Source organism: Spea bombifrons, chromosome 1, assembly GCF_027358695.1.
Source record: "Spea bombifrons isolate aSpeBom1 chromosome 1, aSpeBom1.2.pri, whole genome shotgun sequence".
Classification (NCBI taxonomy): domain Eukaryota; kingdom Metazoa; phylum Chordata; class Amphibia; order Anura; family Pelobatidae; genus Spea; species Spea bombifrons.
In genome coordinates, this window is record NC_071087.1 from 2,267,730 (window position 1) to 2,290,780 (window position 23,051).

Consider the following 23,051-nt stretch of genomic DNA (forward strand, 5'->3'; position numbering starts at 1 on the left):
ATCAGATAATTCTTCATCTTGGTTCAACAAAATGTTATACACGATTAATATATGGATAAATACATATTTTATTAATTCATATATATATATATATATATATATATATATATTGTTTTGGATTTATTATTGAATTTTAATTGTTTCTGTTAGAATTTCCCTTTTTGCCCTTTTCCAAAATGGCTGCCAGATTTTGCCTTCCATAAGAGCCTTTATAATGTGTGATGCCTTTATAATGTGTGATGCCCATATTGTACCAATTGGAAGGGACACTCTAGAGGTTACACCAGGACCTAGGACCTAGCAGAAACCGGAGGTTGCGCCGGAAGTGACGTACCGGAAAGCGGAAGTGTCCTACCGGAAGTGACACACTGGGAGCCGGAAGTGAAATTGGCACCAAAACCAGTGTCAGGCACATTATAAATATGTAACCAGAGGATAAGGACAATACACTTGAAAAAGACAGTCTAAACGCGTTGTGTTTTTAAATATATTTTTTATATTTGGGTTAATATAGGTTTTGATACCTCGTTCTCCTTATTTTAATAATAAAAGAATCGAGAAGGAAAAGAACTGTGTGGATCCTTTTACTGCCTGCAGTGGGTTCAGAAGGAAGGCATCCTTTCGTTTACACCCCAAGTGGGCACCCGGAGCTGTTTCTATAGAGCCTGTTCACGGCTCTATCTCATGTGACTTTACTCTATACCCCATTACAATCATTACTGCATTTATGGGTTACACTATGATCTCTCTGTGTCTCAATTTACAGGGCTAAAAGAGAGGTCTAAACCCCATTATATGCAATTATATATACAGATTTACCCTAAGATTGTGTATTGGGGCACCTTTATGTTTATTGTTACTTATAAAAAACTGACTGGCAACCCAACTGGGGAATATAGCTTGCAGCTAGAGAACCTTTGCAAACAGGCATTAGAGGGAGATATTATTAATGAACATGAGTCTAAATTCATTACGGGTACGCAGGAGAGATTGCCCGTTTTCTACTGTCTGCAAAAAACACACAAAAGTTTAGATAGTCCTCCTGGCCGTCCGATTGTATCTGGAATAGGATCTTTAACATCACATTTGTCACAATATGTTGACAAATTTTTGCAACCATTTGTACAAAAGACAATTTATCATTTAAAAGACACTACTCAAGCAATTCAACTAATAGAGAGTTTTTCTTGGACCACAGAATATGTGTTAGCTACTTTAGATGTTAGTGCATTATACACGAGCATCCAACATGACTTAGGGATAGCAGCAGTGGAAAGACATCTCACAAGAACAAGTTAAATTCATCACAGAGGCCATTAGATTTATTCTAACACATAATTACTTTTATTTTGATGGTGATTATTATTTACAGCAAATTGGGGCCGCCATGGGCACCAGGTTTGCGCCAAGTTACGCAAATGTATTTATGTCAGCGTGGGAGGAAGATACCATCACCCCCATTCTTGGCGCAAGCCTGGTGCTCTGGCGACGTTATATAGACGATATTTTAATTTGGAAAGGGTCTATATCACAGTTTGAATTATTTGTTGAAAATTTATATATGAATTCGCACAATTTGGTATTCACGCCCACAATAAGCAAAGAGAGAATTTTTAGATTTGGAGATTAAGGCTATCCACTCTACACTAATATGTAATACATACAAAAAACCAACAGCAAAGAATAGTTATATTCGTTTTGACAGCTGTCATTTACCCAGATGGCTGATTGACGTACGTACAGGGCAGTTCAGAAGGATTAAACGGAATTGTACTTTGGCAGACAATTATAAAAAGGTGGAACAGATAATAAAGAGACACTGGTATTTATTAAAACAGGACAAAGCAATATGAGGATCTATACCATCTCGCCCACGAATAATTTACACTAAAGCACCAAATCTAGGCATTATGGTGGCTCCATCTATTAAAAGGCCCCCACCGAACGAAGTAAGCCAGTCATGGCTCTCCACAAAGGGTTTTTTCGATGTGGGTCTTGTTTAAATTCAGGGTGAGAAAAAAACAGTTATGGTTAAGACTACAGTCAATGATTTTAAGTGGGAAATTGGAGAATTAATCACTTGTAACACTAAAGGAGTTATATATATATATTACAATGTAGTTGTCATAAACAATATGTAGGGTGTACAAAGAGATCGTTGAAGAAAAGAGTGGCAGAACATGTCTATAATATCAAAAAAGGGAACTTAAAACATCCATTATCTGTTCATTTTGCTCACATCCACAATAAAAATGGAGTTTTAAAGGTCTACAAAAAAATCGAAAGAAACTGGAGAGGGGGCAGTTACCTTAAACAGATGTCGAGGGCAAAAACCAAAAAGATCTATGAATTCCAAAGTTTGGAACTATATGGCTTGAATTTAAGTATAAAACTTTTTGGTTTTATGTAGAAAGATGGGCTCCCTACCCGTGACCCACTCTGGAACAATTGGTAGAGTGGCCCCCGGGAGGGATCCTATCATCTACTGATATTTTCATGAAAGGTTTCTTGTATCTTATTTTCATTTTGTATTTTTTATTTTCTATTTTATCGTTTATATTTTTATTATTTATGTATTTGTTTATTTATTTTACTCTTTAGTTTCATGTAGATAAAGAGAACGAATGACGAAATAGCAATTAAATATGGAATCTCGAGTACTCTTTCCATGTTTTTTCTTTTTGTCTTTTAAGCATTTCCACCTTTATTCTATTGTTGTCATGTGACTTTTATGGTCAGTATAAAAGAGAGGTCAGATACCTCTAAACTTACAGCTACTGAGGAAGAGGACTGCTCTAATAGCTACTATACCCGAAACGCGTTTAGCTTGTGTTTAAACACACTACTACTATATTGGACACTGTTCAGACACTGGCCGCTAAGCCGGCGGCAATTGTGGAAGTTTGGGAGGCACTATTTGCACTTTTTGTCTATATGCTGATTGACTGCAGGAAACGATGCGAACACCCAGCGAATACCATTACTAAGTTGGTTTGTGTTTGCGATTTCGGCCGGAACGTCCTACACACAGTTAACAACTGACTGATTCTACTTAAGGATTAATCTTTTTACTTCTTTTTTTATATATATACATAAATTACTTATTTACCTACCTTTTTTTTTTACCCCTGGGCAGACAATTTATTACGACTTAATCTATGACCAACAGCTAGCCCCTATATGTCTCTCATCTCCTCCCAAGTATGACTGATGTGTGAATGATATGGTATTTGTGACTGACCTTTGGCTGTTATATTTACAGCTTATACTAAATATCCTGTAATTTACTTTTTTGCTGTTTTTCTTTCATTCGGTGGGGCCAGAATTATAGTGTTTGTTTGCTCATAATTTGTCCTTAAACAAATATACAATTTATTGTAGTACTAAATACAGTAACGAATAAGGACTGGATATTTTGTTTTGTTTTGATTAAGCGTTTAAATCCATTTAAGATTATATACTTTTTTGTTGGCAAGAAAGAATTGACATTGTAATGCCCTACCGATGTACTTTACATTTGTGTCAAACTGTTTGAAAATTTAAATAAATATATATATCAAAAAAATCTTGTGGAAAGGCTTCTTAAAAGTCTTTAATAATGTGTGTGAGTATATAATATATATATATATATATATATACACACAGTATGTCACAAAAGTGAGTACATCCCTCACATTTTTGTAAATATTTTATTATATTTTTTATGTGACAACACTGAGGAAAAGACTCTCTGTTACACACAATGGGCCCATTAAGGCAGGTTTAGATAGCGCTGTCCCTTTAAATGTCAGTTAAGCAGCACACAGGTACCTCACAGGCCCCTGCCTGCAGCACAAGTGGTGTATGGGTAATGGCCACCTACTGGACCCTCTCTGTCAGACTCACTGGCAGCTTCATTCTCAGCAGACATGAAAAAGACTTCCCTCCAGCAGAGCTCAGCATGCGCAGGACGCAGCACTCTGCAGACACAGGGTACTCTGGGGTTTAAGGGACTGTGAAGCTGCAGCAGCCTTACCAGCTCCTCTGTGCTAAGGAGGACGCTCCAGCTTCCCCAACACAGTCTCTCACAGGGAGAGCACAAACATCTAATCAGTCACTTTGGGCCTAGTCCTGAGCTCTGTCACCATGGAGCTTCTTCCTTCCTGCTTCCCTCTCATTCTCTGCCCTCCAGCCTCCCACATCCATCCATAAACACCCAGCCAATGCCTCACTGTCACCTGATTGGTGCAGCTGATCACAGGACCTGCTTGTAGCTCCTCCATTTTGAGTCCTGGCAGTGGCTGAGGGGCCCATCAGCAGAAGCAGCAGTAAAAGTGAGTGAGAAAATGGCGGGAGCTGCATACATAATACACAGCTGTGAGGGGTCTGAGATTTTACTTCAGGAAAAATAAATGCTGTTTAGCGCCCCAAATGTTTAAAACTCTCCCTACGTTACCTGTATTCAGGGCACCAGCAATTGAAGTGCTGTGAGTACCTTATTAGTTTATAACTCTATGTATCAGTATATAATTCTCTAATGTATATAACTCTATGTATCAGTATATAATTCTCTAATCTAGATATCAGCATAGAATTATCTAATGTATATAACTCTAAATATTAGGAATATAAATATATAATGTATAGATATATATATATATCAGTAAGCTTTAGCAGTATTTAACTCTATATGTAAGTATATGAATCTCTTATGTATATAACTCTATATAACAGTGATATAATTCTATATCAGTATATAAATCAATATCTGAATATTACTATCTCAGGTATATAAAACTCTGATGTATATAACTCTATACCTGTATATTACTGTGGGAAGCACTATAATGTATATAAATCTATATCTGTATGTAAAGTAAATTTAGTATAGGTGATACCTTTATTGGCCGATAGCTTGTGAGGCTATCAGGGCCTCATATTATAGCTGATAATATATAGATGCTATAATATTCCTGAATGCATTTATAGGGTAATATGTGAAGTGGGGATGTGACCCGTTTGAACGTATAAATAAATACTGTATTTGTTTGATTATCAGAGCAAATGCTCTGAAAAAAAAGTATCCAGAGGATGCTATTTCACTGGGTTCTGCCGCCGGCGGTGCGGTGCTCCCCACCTACTTCACCTCCAACATTGGTGTCATCCTGCGATGTCAGCGGGACCTCCTGCCCCCATGCCTCAAGAGAGGCACCAGGTAGCCGGAACTAGGAAGTTCCCAGAAATTGACAGGAAGTGGTACACCTTGGGAACACATTTAAGTTTTTTTGTTGTTGGGTCATAGTTACATATAGTTACATACATATAGTTAGGCTGAAAAAAGACCTGCGTCCATCAAGTTCAGTCTTTCCTATATCTGAATTTTTTTTGCTGTTGATCCAAAAGAACCCAGTTTGGCTCCTTTCAATTTTGCACTAACCAGGGAAAAAATTCCTTCTTGACCCCAAAATGGCAGTCAGATTTCTCCTTGGATCAATACGGGTTTCCCCATAATTAAAGATTTTATCCTCGAATATTATGTTTTTCCAAGTATTCATCCGGTTGCTGTTTAAACGTCTGTACCGACTCCGATAAAACTACCTCTGCAGGCAGAGAATTCCACATCCTTACTGCCCTTACTGTAAAAAACCCTATAGCGCTCCATTCCTTTTATTAATTTTGTAGCCCGCCTCTGCACCCTTTCTAATGCTATGATATCCTGCTTTAGAATAGGTGCCCAAAATTGCACAGTATATTCAAGGTGTGGCCTTACCATTGATTTATAAAGTGGAAAAATTATATTTTTGTCCCGCAAATTGATGCCCCTTTTTATACACGACAATACCTTACTGGCCTTAGCAACTGCTGACTGACATCGCACATTGTTGCCTAGTTTGTTGTCTATAACAATTCCCAAATCTTTCTCATTTGTCTTTATCCCTAATTCACTACCGTTTAGGGTGTAGGTTGCTTGTGCATTCCCTACCCCGAAGTGCATAACTTTACATTTATCTACATTAAATTTCATCTGCCATTTGTGTGCCCCCCCCCAGTCTATCTAAATCCCTCTGCAGCACAGTAATATTACTTTACCTAGTTTAGTGTCATCTGCAAACACAGAAACATGAATTTCAATGCCTATTGCCTACCTTTACCTTACCCAGGCTTTTTAGTAGCGCACGTTCCATACAGCTTGTGACATTTCTACTATTTGTTGGTTTTATCAAGATTCCCATGTTAGATATTCCCACACAAACTATGCATCAGTTTTGTTCCGAAAAAATAGGGCCTTTGTTTGAAACCAACGAAACATGCAAAAAATAATAATTTTGGGTGCTAGTATGTTAAAAAACAAAACCTTTACTCATTTTTATTTTTTTTTATTTTTAGAATTTCGTCACAGTAGGTGCCTCAGCTAAACAATGACCGGATTAATGTTCGGGAACATTCCATTATTACACCCCACATAGATATTTTTTCATATTCTAGTGGGCTACATCCACCCTCAAATAGTACCCTATAGGGTAGCATTTTAAAATATCTGAATTGAGGGGTTTGAGAGTAATGAAAACTCAAGTCTTACAGGTATTTCCTAATCTTGCTTCACCTTTTGTGTCTGTACCTGTATATCTATAGGGTAACAAAACGGTCAATGTAGGAAAGAATGTGTGTACAAAATGGTTACAGAAAGGAAAAAAAGTAACCATACCTACTGCAAGTTACAAAGCAGGGTTTCAAGTCATTCTCAGTAGGATATATAGGTGAGAGCTTCGCCTATCCAGGTAGGACAAGAAATTACAAGCGTCCCAGAACCTCCCATTTATCTTCAGTGTTTTTTTTCTGCCCTAACCTGGGTAGGTGAAGCTTCATCCCTTGTTTGTTTTTCTGAGGACTGTGTCTTATCTCAGTAGCTTCATCTCGTTAGCCTGCCATTGTTTGTTTCTTGGGGACCATTCCTTTCTTCCACATTAGAGTAGGATAGGATTCATGGGCAGATCCATATTTACCTGACTCTAGCAGTCAGAGGAAGGATCCATAACTTTGTTTCCGTGCAGCTCACTCGGCTGCCCTTGGACTGTGTTTTCTGTATATTGGAGATTCTGTAACACTATATGGCCATATGTTTCTAAGCGGAGCTTCACCCGGCAAACTTCCAGGCATGCCGGGCAGGTATGATTATACAGTAGGGTTGCCAATGTGTAAAAAATACACTTTCCCCAGCAAGCTTTTCTTCTAATTGAGGTAGAAGCTAAGTATCAAATGATGTGACCATTGACCTTCAATATCAAAAAAAGTGTGTTTTTAATATTCTGGATAAAAATATGTTATACAGTTAAATGCATTGTTTCTTTGGTAATAGTTTGGGCTTTGGGAACAGGCGTACAAAATCTCACACTCAGTGAAATACCTTGCCACTTGTTAATGTAAATGATGGTATAATAAAATATGTGATGTCATATAATTTTGAGGAAAACTTACAACCATAACAAGTTAGTGTCTTCCTCTGTAGCTTTTCTTTTCTAGTCTGCAGAAGTTAATGTGTAATTTTTGCCCAGTAGTAATGCGTGGATGAACCTTAGTGAGAACTTGTTCAATATGTCTGGCTGGTGAGGGTACACATAAGATAGGGATGGGCCATTGGGAGGTAGGAAAGTGACACTACATTCATGACACAACCTACCCACCGGTAATTGGAATCAAGGAATCAGAAGCACAGCGAGATTGGGGGAACTCTAGCGAGACTGGGGGAACTCTAGCGAGACTGGGGGAACTCTAGCGAGACAGGGGGAACTAAAAGGAAGCAGCTCCACAGCCTGGTTGGAGCCTGACACAATGAATTAGTGTCAGGCTCCATCATAGAAGCCCCGGCGGAAGTGGAGTGCAGTAGTGGAGGTTGTCTGTGCGCATTGAACAGCCGTTCACCGGCTGCCAGAGAGGAGGATTCAGGTCCCCTGCAGTGGAGGGTTTTTAATTGCAGGTGGGGTACTTCACTACTGGTAGGTAGTTGGGAAAAAGTTAAAATGTATATGCCAAGTGCATTATTCTTCTAATGTACTTTACTACCAGTGGTAGAGGCTGATACAGAGTAAACGAAGCATGCACACAAGGGACACAAAGCTATTCTTAAGCTAAGACAAGATCAAGAACTGATCAAGACCTAAATGATGCATCAGGAAATAAAAACAGGCCAAATAGAATCTGACAGCAGATAAGACCTATATTTCTATGAATAGACCCAAGAGTGGCAGAGTTACGACGTACAGTAAGCACCTCCCAACATTTCAAAATGTGAAAGAGGGACACAATTTTTTTTTTAATTTCGCGGAACACACACATACATGTACACTGCCCTTACACACACACACACATATGCACTGCCCTTACACACACATACATACACATACACTGCCATTACAACCCTTTCTCCCCATCTCTTACCTTTTCCTCCATCTGTCTTCCTTCTGCCTCCATCCTGTATCCTGCGGTGGGAGCGCGAGATTTGCTCCCTCATCACTACGTGCCGACTACTGCTGCCGAGCGTAGGGATGATGTCATATCCCTGCGCTGGGCATTATTTGCCGGGCACATAGTGATTAGGGAGCAGTAAAGCGAGGTCTGAAGTGTCCCTAATGTTGAACCGACTGGAGCTGCACCTGAGGTGAGTACTGATCTTGCTTCACCCTTCCTCTGCTTCTGCAAAGTGGGACAGAGGAAGGGATAGGCGGGACAGCAGGACCGAGACCCAAAATCGGCACTGTCCCACGTAAATCGCGAGAGTTGGGGGCATGTAGTAAGTAATTTTGCCTATCCTAGTGCTTTATCAGTGAAGTTACCATAAGAATCTGGCGGTTGACTCAGCATTAATGTGAATGGAGTTCTAGGTCATCAATGTGAGTAGGCACGAATGTCATCCCAAGTTGGCTTGAGCTCTGGTCATACTAGCAAATAACTTCATATTAGTATAGATGAGTTTATCATGCGACTATGTTTGGAAGGGTTACAATCCTTTTAATGTCACAGTATTTATTCCATTAAATAAAAGGATGTCTTAATAAAGTGTAGTATCAGACGGGATTCACTGCCCAACCAAGCTTTGATTTGACAAATTGTAAAAACTATCGGTGTCACAGAGCTGTGTAGTCCGACCAACGACCTCTACTGAATTGTGCTTCCTTAGCCTGTGACAACACAATTTCCCCAGTTTCCCAGTCACTAGCCAAGACTCAGTGTAGGGTATAAGCAAAATGAAGACTGCTTTATTTTTCACACACAGTATGCAAATGATCAAGTGCAGAAGAAAACACAAAATAATTTAGGGATTTGTGTTCAGTTTACTTAATGTCTGACTGAGGGATGGATACATGAAGTCTGCATCATCTGAATTCCAATAAGATAATCTTTTAATTGTTCTGAATGCAGTCATTAACTCATTTATACTGATACGATGGGCATAAACCTTATATTTACACTATGTCTACAGAGGTTTATTTGGTTCCTGTCATGTGTGTCTTGCTTTGTGTGCTGCTGAGTTTATTTCTGTGATTTCCAACATGTGGACGCCTCACCTTTCTTGCAACTGATAAAGGACAGAAGGGTTAAAATAGTTGCCTGTTATAAATAAGAAATATATTTCTTAAAAGTCCAGGACATTGGGGTATTGTGTGCAAAAATGTCTTTTGATGTCCAGAAAACGTATTCAAGTTTCTAAAATTGACCGTTGACAGTTATAAGATAATAATACATATAATTCAGAATATGGTTCTTATAACTATTTGATTAAACCTTTAATTCTACTTCCAAGTAAATATGTTTTTGTATTCAATTCCTGTCTCAAAAGAATTATATAGCATTTTGGAATAAATATACATCCTACAAGTCCTGCACTTGAAGCCACTATGGCAAAAATCTCTACGGCCACCATGTTCTTCCCTTTGGTGCTCAGATAGGCCGGGATCATCGCAATCCAAACGCTGCAGAACACCAGCATGCTGAAGGTGATGTACTTGGCCTCATTAAAACTGTCCGGCAATGTCCTGGCTAAAAAAGCTATAATAAAACTAAGAGCTGCCAGAAGCCCCATATAACCCAGGACACAGTAGAAGGCGATAACCGAGCCCTCATTACACTGAATGATGATCTTTCCCTGATAAGAGCGCATGTCCAGCTCCTGGAATGGGGGGGAAATGGCCAACCAGGAAATATTAATGATAACTTGAATGGATGAGCAGAGCAGTACTATAGAATTGGAGACTTTCACACTGACCCAATTTGCCCAGGAGCTGCCGGGTTTCGTGGCTCTGAAAACAATATAGATCATGATTGTTTTGCTTAAAATACAAGACACGGCTAATGAGAAGAGGACTCCAAAAGCTGTTTGGCGCAGCATGCAGGTTACATCCTCAGGACGACCGAGGAACAAAAACACACAGAGAAAGCTCAGCATGATGGAGACCAAGAGGAGGAAGCTGAGGTTCTTGTTATTGGCTTTCACAATTGGGGTATCTCTGAAGACAATGAAGATCAGTAATATTACAACAGTTACAAGACAAAACAGAATTGATGCAAATGATAAAACAGCAGCAACTGCATCCAAATATGATAGAAACTCCACCGATTTTGGAATACACCGATCCCTTTTCTCATTAGACCATTTATCACTTGGACAAACAATGCAGTTCTCACTGTCTGAAAAATAACGTAAAGTAACATTATGCCTCAATATGTAAATTAACCCTAAAATATACTTCTCAACAGCGTGATTGTGCTTCATGGTAAACCAGCAATGCTATGTATTAATTGTAAGTATAATCATTCTTTGTTTAATTTTTAACCTCAAAAGATGTAACATGATTTAAAAACGTGCTTTGGATATCACTGGTTTTATTTCAAAATCAACTTTCTTCAAACGTTCTCTTGGACAATATGAAGACTTCTCCAGAGCTTATCCCTTAAGAAAAAATTACTGCAGTTTTTTCTGAAATAATATTGCACTTTTACTGCACTTTTTTTATATTGCAAACCTACAGTTGTACTTCAATGTACTGCAGCTTTATTGCATTTGTACTTCCGTACAAAAATAACTGCAGTAAAACTGCAGTACAGTGAAGTACAAATGCAGTAAAAGTGCAGTATTGCAGTTTTTTCATGTCCAAAAAACTGCAGTATTACTTCTGAAAAACTGCAGTAATTTTTCGTAAGGGGTTGATTGCAGCTCTTTTTTTAAAAATTGGCATATATAGGTCCCTCCGACTGATGTGATGCTAAATTACTTCTCTGTCTTATATAGAATTTGACTACAGATAATAAAAAAATGATCCATCTTATATTCTGGAGCCGTATGCCTATCCCACGCATGTTTAAATTCCCTCACTGTATTAACCTCTACCACTTCTCTGAGGGGTCTCTTCCACTTATACACTACCCTCTCACATGGGAAGGAAATGTAAAAAGTACAGAGGAGCCCATGGACCAAAAAAAGAAGCAGACAAACCTCACTGTGACCAGATGTCCTGATCAAAATTACTAAGCAAACATTAAATTGTTGACAAATATAGGATTCTAATTCAAGGGGCTTATTTGGAGCTACTTGTTTTTTTTTTCATGAAAAAAAAAAAAAGCTGTGGAGTTTGGGGCTCCTGTAATAAAGTATTTATCATTATACCTCTGACGTCCCGGGTATCACAGCTGGTTGTCGGCTGCCAGTATATGTTGCCCCTTGGGTTGGGGAGGTGATGCCGAACTCCAGTCAACCCATGCCTGTCTTGCCCATTATTTCCTCTTTTACAGTTACACCTGCCCCTCCTTGTGGCTCACAATACCCCCGGCCCAACTCCGCCCTCTACCCGACCAGGAGCAGGCCTTCATTCATACACACCTACTATGGGTAGATTATTTGTATGTTTTTATGTAATCTGTTTTACCAGATCTGTTGGATATCTCTCCCTCTGAGCACCGGATGCAGTCGTAGCAGCAGGTTTGTGTTCCAGGTTTCAGGACTTTTCGAAATCCAAGCAAACAGTTCTCTGAACACTGAGACCTCGGAATCTACAAACAGGAAAATATAACAGGAAGATGATAGTTCAGATAACTGAAGTCCTGTAAACCTTTGCCTTTCATATTTGTCAAGCTCATGTGAGGGAATATTAAGGTCTAGATTTCCTCTCCCATCAGTGGCCGTGCGCTGCATATGAGTGATGGAGCAGATATAACACCCCAGTTCCTTAATTCTCTACAGCGTTACTCAGTAGAATATTGAGAGGAAAGTTTTGTTGTATTTTTACATAAGTACAATAGGCATTGTGACCACTAACCACCCGGCCGACTACTATGCAACAAGGGGGGGGGGGGAATACTATTCAGGAATATGAGTAAATTGTGTGATTATTAATTGAATTTTTTGATTTCCTTTTCTTGTATCGGATTATGTTAGGGATATTAATGAGACAAAATAGGCAAAACCAATATTTTATCACATACGCAAAATAACGACGCTACCAATTATTGTGGTACCACATCCACAAGATTAATTTAAGGAGATACCCTATATTTTATCTCCGATCCTAAATCCTTTCAGATCGCCGAAAATTATAATTCAAATCAGATATAGATCACCAATATAGTCAATCAAAAATATTTATTGTAAATGCAATTTATAAAATCTGTATATGGGTCACACAGTGCATAATATAAAACACAAAGTTCTTAAAACATGTAAAAATTGAATCAATTGAAATACAGTATATTATCGATAGTTATCAATATGAATTGGTACTTTATGAGTCTACACACAATTAATTTCCATTCCACTCAGCAACCAAAAATTGATAATAATCAGGGCAGTAACGAAAATATCACTATCTCTCTTATATAAGTTTAACCAATAGGACAAATTAAAATAATGTAATGATGTCTAAGAGTATTTAGTGAAGTTCCTAATAGATGCAAATAATGTCAAGCTTCTTCTACAGGTAAAAATACCTTTTCATTATTGTTATTATCACGGGTTATAAGCTGCAGTCTCACAAGCCGCCATATACAATAATGCCATATACTATTTCCCAGAAACAGGGAATTCTATATGAAGAAGACAAAATTCATCTCTATTCAGAATAATAAAACAATTATATTTACCACCACTCGTTGCTGTGATCCAACTGGTCCTTGTAGAAATTAATCCAGGTTCAGTGGCAGGAAATTGAATGGCAAGAATATCACTTTCTACAAATTATATAGGTTAGAACTCAAAGTAACTCCAAGAGTGAAATATGGTGTCAGGATCTTAAGATTCCAATTCTGTGCGGTAAATTTGGTGAATCAGCCCGTCCGGGTCTATCTATCACAGGGTCAGTTTTTAAGGTATGCTTTTTTAGGTGAGAGTTTCTTTAATTATTCAAGACATAAGCTTAAAAACAGGGCTTATTATCATAGCCTCCACCTCTTGATTGGAATTCTCCAATTATAACAGTGGGTTTTACCCATAAAAATTAGGATTTCTACTCATATTTACACCATTGTAATTTCTTAATTTACCTGTGAGAGACGCTCTGGTCTAAGAATTAACTTAAAACCATTACATATGTGTTTGGAATTTATCCTTGGTCACCCTTATCACCAGGTGTTACCTCCTAGATAGTAACTCAGGACTTGGTAGTCTTACCATGTATCCCCCATACGAATTCACGTTCCCAAGGATATGCAGCGTCTACTCCTTAACTTTCTCATGGAAAATAACATTAATTGTATCATACTTACTGAAACATCTATATACATGAATACTTCTTTGTTCTCAATTATAGAGAGAACAAGGACAAAAAGAAATAATCACTACATGATTAAGTAAAATAAAATGGCTCTGACTCCATTTTGTGTTCATGTAAAATACAGAATATATGGAATACATGTTTTCTATGATAAAATATCTGACAATTGCCAGAATATATTGGTTTAAAGTTGGAGTCATTTATAAAATAGCATCATCGTAAAGCAGAACAGACTGGGGACCTGCTTATTAAAATTCATAGTGAAGGCATTTTAACCACTTCAGGGTTTTTCATGCCCTAAAGACCTGAGCTTCATTGCTCTTTTTTACCACATGTTGATTCAGGCAGGATCCCCCTTTTTGTGAATAGTTTATCTACACAAACTATATATTGTATTTAAGGATACAATGGCCAGGACACCAAATTTGTTCTCCGAAAATAAATAGGACCAAAATGAACCGGAAAACTTTGTCCAAATAGTTTTTGCCCATTTACACGTCTAGCAAATATTCGAAAGTATGCAGAGCTTTCTCAAGGCTGCTCTTTTTTTTATTTAGTAGGCTGGGTTTGAATATCAAACAAAAACCCAAATCCATCTATTTTGACACTCTGGGTATTTCTCCCGGAGCATTAGGACACTTATCATTAGGACGAAGCAATCATTTCCTGTACTCTCGATTTACTTTGTCTGCATGGGTTACGCTATGGCAAAGAAATCCAGCCGAACTTGTTGAGCTGCATATCCAGATTACGGAAATGCCCCACATGCATTCGGCTTTGTGGAAGATGCAGGGCTCAAAGATGTTGAGAGTTGTTTAGGATTTTTGTGTAGGTTATGTGTCATTTCTAAATACCCCCAAATTGTATCCCTTTCACTAGCCCCGGTCTTTCTCCCCTGGCGTTCATTGGCACCACATATTCATTATGTATGGTTGACAGGCCATAAACTTTGTTTTTTAATCTATGTGCCTTGGGAGGTTCTTGATTACGCAAAGCACTTGTATTACCGCACTTTTGCTTGGGATGTACTTGTTGCTTTCCCTTTTTCTGTATGGTGCCAGTAACATTGGTGTCAAAATAAAATAAAAAGGATCTGAGTAGGTCCTGATAGCTTAGTGTGCTCACGATTCGAAGAATGGGGAATTGATAATATGGAGTTTGCATTTCCAAAATGACCCACTTACAATCAATCTGGTATGTTCCCAATTTCCTTCATTTCATGCGGTCAGTGTGGTGCCAGGTCAAACGTTTGCATAAGGCTGTACAGCGATCTTTTCTGACAAAACTTAAAATTAATTACAAAACAAAGGCAAAAATGTATGAAGTTCATTGCATCGCCGGCATCAATACTAGTTGTGATGTTAGGAGTCTGTTTAAAAGGGGGGATTTCAGGGGTCATTAGGTTTGGGGGCATCCAGCAATCCTCCACTACAAGCCTAGATTCAGTCTGTCTCCTTTTGTGGCATGGATTCTGATCAGTGTCCTCTTGTGTGTTACTTTGAATGTCGAAGTGACGAGCAGTCCCGGCATCAGCAGCCCACTCTGTCACGCTTACCAAAAAGGAAAGGGCTCAGGTGAGTAGTGGGGCACCACACCCCTTGGTCACATCCTTGTGTGTCACCTCTGTCCTCTATTTTGTCTCTCCCCATGTTCCCGTGAGGAGCATGATAGGGTAGGGGCAGTGACATCAAAGGAGGGGTGGAACCCTCCTTTGGTGCCACTGTTTTGGGGGGCGGTGCCACAGGTGTCTTGCATGAGGAGCTGCCCAAGGGCTCCATAAAAGCTACACATTCATGCTCTTATCCTGGAGCTCTCCTGATGACCCAGTGTCCCTCCTTGCTCCTGCTTGCTGACCCCTTGATTGTTTAAACAGACTTTTGCATTACTGCCTTCTGCCTGCCTGCTGACCCCTGGAATGTTATTGCAAACTTCGCTTATTGCTTTCTGTCATCTGCAAATCTGAAGGGCCTTCTGAATCATTTGCAAGAATAGCATGAGAGTCCTCTGTGTTGAAGAAATACATGATTTGACAAAAATAAAAAAATAATATTTAATTTGTAGGGGTTCAGTAAATGAGAAAATTACAACGAAACACAAACACCGAAGAAATGTTAAGACAGAAATCTTGTCAAAAAAATTGCTCTGTCCTTAAGGGGTTAAAGTAGGAATCTTCCCACCCTTACCTGGTTGTCCTTGTTCCTCCAGATTATAGATTGGGAGTCAATGATGAGCTGCTGACTCTCTGGAGCCCACTCAGTGAAGTTACCCACAATGTTTTTAAGTGCAGACTTATTTGATACAAACACCCAATTTATAATTAAGTAATGGTATGCAAATTCTCCGTGTTCATCGTATAATGTGCGGTCCAACTGAGATGCAATTTTTATCCTTTTTATATAGTGTTGCACCTATTAAAAATGATAAATAATTTTCAAAAAAATTAAAAAAGATTCAGTCACAATGTAGGAGAGTTTTCTTCTATGTTGTAAATCTAGAAAAGAAAAATACCTCCCATTTTACAGCAGAACTCACCCAAACACTCGACTAAAATAGGCCTTTACTGGATCTCTGTTATTCACATACTAGAATCATATCATTAACTAGCATCAGCCCTTCATTAACCACATATACATGGGTAGCGTATGTCTCTGTGGCACTGTGGGTTCATAAGTGCAACTTGCACATTAGTTTTCACTCATGGACTTTTGACAGATACGTTTGTTGGGTCCAGGTCTCATTTGAGATACAGTAGAGGTCCCATATTTCATTTTAACCCCCTAAAACTATAAACTTCCAAAGGGAGCAGAAATTCATAGTTTCAGGTTTCTATGTCAGAAGTTAAAGGGCTGTGCGAGCAACTCTATTGGTTGATACTAGAAGAGGCCCCCGACTGCAAAAAATGAAGTCATTCTTATGGCCCTTTAATTCCTAACGGCGAGCCTACAGATTTCCCTTAACCCCTGAGATGCTGCGTAGATAACGGGAGCAGAAATCTGTAGGTTCGCTGTCAGGAGTTAAAGGGACGTGTGAGTGAGTCTATTGGTTTGCCTGTAGGGGCCTCCTCTGGCATCAACCAATTGCAGGTGACCAATAGACAATAGTACAAGCAACTCTATTGGTCGTTCGTACAGACCAATAACTCTTGGAGAGGCAGACCAGTGGTCTCCCCCAGCCAAGTTGTGGCACCAGGATTTTAAAAGTTTTTCTTTCCAAATGAGGCCAGTAGAGTCTGAGATGTAACTCTTTTTTGCAATTTCTCTGAAAATTGCACAGTCTGACCTTGGAATGAATCGCTGGGACTTCCACTCCTGAGAAGATTGGCTTGAATGTTTTAAACATTTTAATAATCTTTCTCACTATAGAATGATGGACTTTAAATTATTTGGAAATTGCATTACAACCCTTCCTAGACTGATGGGCAGTAACAATTGCTTCCCTAAGATCATTGCTGATGTCTTTCCTCATTGGAGGCATTGTGTTAACACACACCTGAATGCTCCAGACCAGCAAACTCCTAATACTTGGGCTTTTTATAGAGGTGGTAACACCTGCTGAACATCAATTAATCAAATGCACTTGATTAGCATCAACTGCCTGCTACCTAACATCTTAATTTGTATGGAACCAGCAGGGGTGTAGTTAGTTTTTCACACGTCTTCTACATTTTGGCTTTATTTTTATTGAATAAATCATGACACGGTGTAATGTCATGTGTTGTTGTTCATCTAAGGTCATATTTGTAGACAGACGATTGTTATTAGACATGTGCAAATGGGCCAAGAACAATTCAGACTCAATTTTTCTGGTTAATTTTTGGCCCATTAATTTCCGGACGTCCACTTCCCTGTTTGGAGTTGCTGGGTTATGTCCGTGGAGATGCGGATGAAAAAAAAAGTTACCAGATTAAGAACGGAAGATTGAAGTAGAATGGAGAAGATGAGGAAGTGGAAGTGGTGGGCAGAGAAAGTAGGGAAACATTCAGATTGAGAACATTCTGATCTTTTTGCTTCATTTTCTTTGGATTCCAATGGCTCTTTTTTACACAACTGTATTTATAATTAGGTATTTATAAAAAGGCTGCTAGGAAATCTATTCATAAAGTTAAATTCATAAAGTTGATTAGACGTTCCTCCTGTATGTCCGTCAGAATTTTGAATGTGAAACAGTCTGTATTTCATACATACCTGGTGTTTATAGATGGTTTGCATTGTATTTCCTTTTGCTTTCTCGTTAACCAAGTGCATTTCATGGAAAGCTTTAACTAAAGCCCTCACTGAAATAAACACCCGAGGAGAAGCACCAGCCGTCAGATGATTTTTAATAAATAATTTATGTTTCCTACTGCAGTTATGCAGAGAGATTTTATAGATGTGTTCATAAAACATATTCTTGTCAAAATTTTCTGAAAAACATGCAAAATGCCTTATCCATATATCTTCGAGAAGCTTGTCTGCTGGACGGTTTGAAGGATGGATATTATCAAAGAAACTTCCGGTATCCGGTAGCGCTAGAGGATGCGGTTCTATGGCCAAAATGCCATTCAGGGGTTCTACAAAGTAATCTGTAAAATAATCATTGGAAGCCCAGGCAGGAGGAAGGATTAATGTTATATCTTTATGTTTGAGACACAGAGTTAAAATGTCAATAATTCTGGTGCTGAAAGAGCCGCAGAGTATAATAATTCGAGCCGATGACATTAAAACCGTTTCTGACATCATTTTCATATATTTCTTGTTCTGAGGAGATCACATGTTGTTTTTCTCACCTTAACTTAATAAGGGTATGCATACCTAGACCTGGGTCCGCTAGGGGAGGCGATTTCAATGCTCTCTGTGCCTGGTCTGAGAAGATCCCATGTTGTTTTTCTCACCTTAACTTAATAAGGGTATGCATGCCTAGACCTGGGTGCCCTGGGTCCGCTAGTGGAGGCGATTTCAATGCTCTCTGTTCCTGGTCTGAGAAGATCCCATGTTGTTTTTCTCACCTTAACTTAATAAGGGTATGCATGCCTAGACCTGGGTGCCCTGGGTCCGCTAGGGGAGGCGATTTCAATGCTCTCTGTTCCTGGTGTGAGAAGATCCCATGCTGTTTTTCCTCACCTTAACTTAATAAGGGTATGCATGCCTAGACCTGGGTCCGCTAGGGAAGGCGATTTCAATGCTCTCTGTTCCTTGTCTGAGAAGATCCCATGTTGTTTTTCTCACCTTAACTTAATAAGGGTATGCATGCCTAGACCTGGGTGCCCTGGGTCCGCTAGGGGAGGTGATTATTTCAATGCTCTCTGTTCCTGGTCTGAGAAGATCCCATGTTGTTTTTCTCGCCTTAACTTAATAAGGGTAGGCATGCCTAGACCTGGGTCCGCTAAGGGAGGCGATGATTTCAATGCTCTATGTTCCTGGTCTGAGAAGATCCCATGTTGTTTTTCTCACCTTAAGTTATTAAGGGTATGCTTAGATCTGGGTCCCTGGGTTACTGCGCATGTAGGGGCGGTAGCTTAACCACAGTGAAGGTTGTGGCTTACTTCTGGAGTCTTTAATGAGCTGATTGCTAGGGTCAGCTCGTTAACTAAGCCTTTTGGCTGGCTACTTGTGGTAAAGCAGGCCTGTTGCACCTAATTACTCTTCACATGGCTGGAGAAGCCTGCTAGGCTGCATTTTCCTGGCTGAGTAATGAAAGGCCCACAGAGTCTTTAGGCTCAGAAGGACCCATTGCACACAGCTTTCTAACCTGCATGGAGAACTGGGTCCCTGAGCCTTCTTGGTGTAAAATTAGATGTGTAAAAAGAGATTGCCAAAAAAGCTATGTCTGTGGTTGCTGTGTTCCTTGTGCATGGATTGCTTGTCAATGGATTGATTTTGGATCTGGAATGCATGTAATGTTTATGTTAATAGTGAGGCTTTTTCTGTAGTAATACAAGTGAGAATAATGATGGTGATTCTCCCCCTGACCTCCACGTTAGCATATCAGATTGATCCAATCAAGATAGCGCAGACCAATAATGCACGGCCAGTCTCCAAATACAAATAATACAGCAACCACAGATATTCATTGCAGCCTCTCATAGGGCTCATTGATAGAGTGAGGGTGATATTCCTCTCTGGGTATACCCTGAGAACCACTGCCCTATAGGAAGGTACCTAACCAGGAGGAGCATCACAATTCCTTTTCTCACTTGTATTATTACAGAAAAAGCCTCACTATTAACATATCAGACTGATCATAAACATACATGCACCCCAGACCCAACGTATAGCAAGCAACCCATGCACAAAGAATACTGCAATCACAGACATACTTTTGTACCAATCTCTTTTTACACCAAGAAGGCTCAGGGACCCAGCTCTCCCTGCTGTGCATGCAGGTTAGAAAGCTGTGTGCAAGGAGTCCCTTTGAACGTAAAGATTCTGCTGGGCTTTCATTACTCAGCCAGGAAAAAGCAGCCTAGGAAGCTTTTATCAGCCATATGAAGAGTAATTAAATCCAGCAGGCCAGCTTTACCACAGATAGCTTTTGGTAATCTCTTTTTACACTTCTTTTTTTACACCAAGACAGCTCAGGGACCCAGCTCTCCCTGCTGTGCATTCAGGTTATAAAGCTGTGTGCAAGGAGTCCCTCTGAGCCTAAAGACTCTGTGGGCCTTTCATTACTCAGCCAGGAAAATGCAGCCTAGCAGGCTTCTCCAGCCATGTGAAGAGTAATTAAGACCAGCAGGCCTGCTTTGTCACAGGTGCCCAGCCAAAAATACTTTTTTTTTTTTTTTTTTTTTTTTTTTGGAGCCAGAGGTGCGTGCTCGTGAGTGCCGCAACTGTGCACAAGGCAGCAGAAGCCAGACTACGATACCGAGTTCCCTCACAGAGAACTCGGACAAATTCCAACCCCCCCCCCCATGGGAGGGCCGGATCTTGAGTCTCGCTCCGAAGAGTGAGACTCCTTGCTGGCTTTTTTGAAGAGAGGAAAGGGCCGAAAGGCTCCAATCCTCCTCCAGCAAAGTCCAGACTTCACTGCCTCTAAAAAAGAAAACAGTGCAAAACGTGGTTACAAAATCATGTGCCAAAGAATAGTGGGGGCCAAGCCGTGAATTTCAAAACCGCGAATTCAATAAAAGGGGGAAATTAATAGGCACACGTGATCACACGATGTGATTGTATAAATTAAAGAAAAATAATTTAGGGACAGGCCATTGCTGGCCTGCCGGATTCAAAAATAAATCTCAACCCCAAGACCTGATGGTACATGGGGAAGAGTAGTGCTGGAAGGCCGCCAGTGTGAACGTGCGCTCACCGTGTGCAGTGGCGTGCAATACCACACACGGTAACTCCGACATTTCTGCCAGGGCAATTCCACCTCGAGTTCCATTGCTTTCCCAAACCCTAAGGCCAGAGGGCCAGAGGGCCAGAGGGCCAGAGGGCCAGAGGGCCAGAGTCATCCCCCCCCCACCACAAGAGAGACTACACTTGATCTTAGCCAAAAGGCCAAGAAGCCTTTTGGCTAAGCCAAAAATACTTACTAGAAGAGCTGAACCTAGCAACCACCTCAAACTTCATCATTGAGGCTCAACTGCCATCCCATTGTGATTAGTGAGCCATGGACCCATGTCTGGGCATACCCTTAATATCTTAAGGTGAGAAAAACAACATGGGATCTTCTTCTCACACCAAGAACAGACAGCATTGAAATAGCCTCCCCTATAGGAAATTCCTACTGTGCATTAGCATATCAGACTGGTCCCACCCATCACACCATCTTCTGCATGTCATTGGCTGGTCAGAATAGTACAAGTTGCCAGTGGAGTTCCCCAGACCAATGGCATCCAATAGGCATGGACCTTGGGATATGACACGTGATCTTGGCCAAAATGCAGATCAGTGATCAGACCAGACCTAAAATGGCTGAAACGTACGTCTGGTGTTGCTGAATTCTTTGTGCAGGGGATGCTTGCTATGCATTTTGGATCTTTGGATGTCAAATGTCAGATAAAATTAAAGTAAAAAAATTAAAAAAATAAAATAAAAAAACACATCCCAGAGGGTCTCTCCTGATCCTCCTTGGATCTCCCATCCTGTTGCTGATCCCTGTTGCTGTGTTTCTTTCACTTCAAAAATATTTAAAACATAAAAAATAAACTCACTCAAAAACTAAAATACACTTTAAAAAAAAAGATTCTGGTGACGTCATCCAGCTCAAAGTGAGAAAGGTGTGGGGTGTATAGTGAGGGCCATTAGTAGCCAAAAGAGGGAGGCGATTCTTCCATTTTGCTGATCTCAGAATAACTACTTGTTTGCTCACTTGCACCATTACAGAGGAGATCTCTTCATTAGAATATCAGACCAATCCCACCCATCAGGCAAGATCAGACACAAAATGCATGGCTGGCTTCTTCTGCATGTAAATTTTTTATAATTTTTTTATTATTTAAAATAATTTTCTTAATACAAAAAAATGCTAAACAAGTTGATGTCTGTTTTCATATATACGTTGTTAGAGATATTCGTAAAATCAGAAGGACAAAAAGCAGATTTGCGACTAAGCCCAGGGTAATACACGTACCGTACAACATCAGGTTAACGAAACGCTCAGAAATACAGTAAGAGCAGCGTCCGATTATAATTCCAGACGTGGCACATATGGTTTAGCACATTAATGGAAGCAACCTGGAGAAATGGGGTAGTGGAGAAACAGCAGGTCCTGCTTTCACAAGGAACACAACAAGCATTAACAGGCATCACAGACTCTTATAACCCTCATTAGCACAGCATAGCTGATATATCCCTCTGTACAGTGAGCCGGGGACCCACATCTATCAATACCCTTACTAACCTAAGGTGAGAAAAACAACCTGAACATCCCATCTCCGACCAAGAATAACCACATGGGAGCCTCATCTCAGACCAGTAACAGACAGAGCTGAAATAGCCTGCCCTATACGAAAGTAACTACTCAGGTGAGGAAACTACTGTTATTGCTCTCTTGCGCTATAACAGAAAAGACCACAATCCTATAGAGGCAGTGAGCCAGGAACCCATCTCTGGGCATACCCTGAATAACTTAAGGTGAGAATAACCACATGGGAGCCTCATCTCAGACCAGTAACAGACCGCGCGGAAATAGCCTGCTCTATGGGAAAATACCTACTCAGGAGGGGCATCATCATTCTTTTGCTCACTTGTCTTATTACAGAAAAAAACTCATCATTAGCATACCAGACTAGTCACAATCATCAGTGCAAGCGACCCATGCACAAAGAACACAACAACCACAGATATACTTTTTGTTTGTAATCTCTTTTTATACTTCTTATTTTACACCCAGTAGGCT

General features: G+C 39.8%; 1 protein-coding gene across 1 annotated transcript; it reads right to left on the reverse strand.

Annotated features, from left to right (window-relative positions):
- Positions 1-9,745: 9,745 nt before the first annotated feature.
- Positions 9,746-21,682, reverse strand: LOC128467817 (vomeronasal type-2 receptor 26-like). The gene is made up of 5 exons (XM_053449548.1): positions 21,637-21,682; positions 21,018-21,106; positions 15,920-16,144; positions 11,898-12,021; positions 9,746-10,662 (listed from the first exon to the last, which is right to left on the reverse strand). The coding sequence occupies exons 1-5, from the start codon at positions 21,680-21,682 to the stop codon at positions 9,746-9,748; spliced, it is 1,401 nt and encodes a 466-aa protein (XP_053305523.1).
- Between the last annotated feature and the right edge of the window lie 1,369 nt (positions 21,683-23,051).

Coding starts and splice junctions, on each gene's coding strand:
- LOC128467817 (XM_053449548.1), bottom strand. CDS start 21,682: ATGCATAGCAAGCATCCCCTGCACAAAGAATTCAGCAACACCAGAC. Junction 21,107..21,636: donor AGAATTCAGCAACACCAGAC/GTACGTTTCAGC, acceptor CTCTGGCCTTAG/GGTTTGGGAAAGCAATGGAA. Junction 16,145..21,017: donor ATTGCACGCCACTGCACACG/GTGAGCGCACGT, acceptor CATTTTTAATAG/GTGCAACACTATATAAAAAG.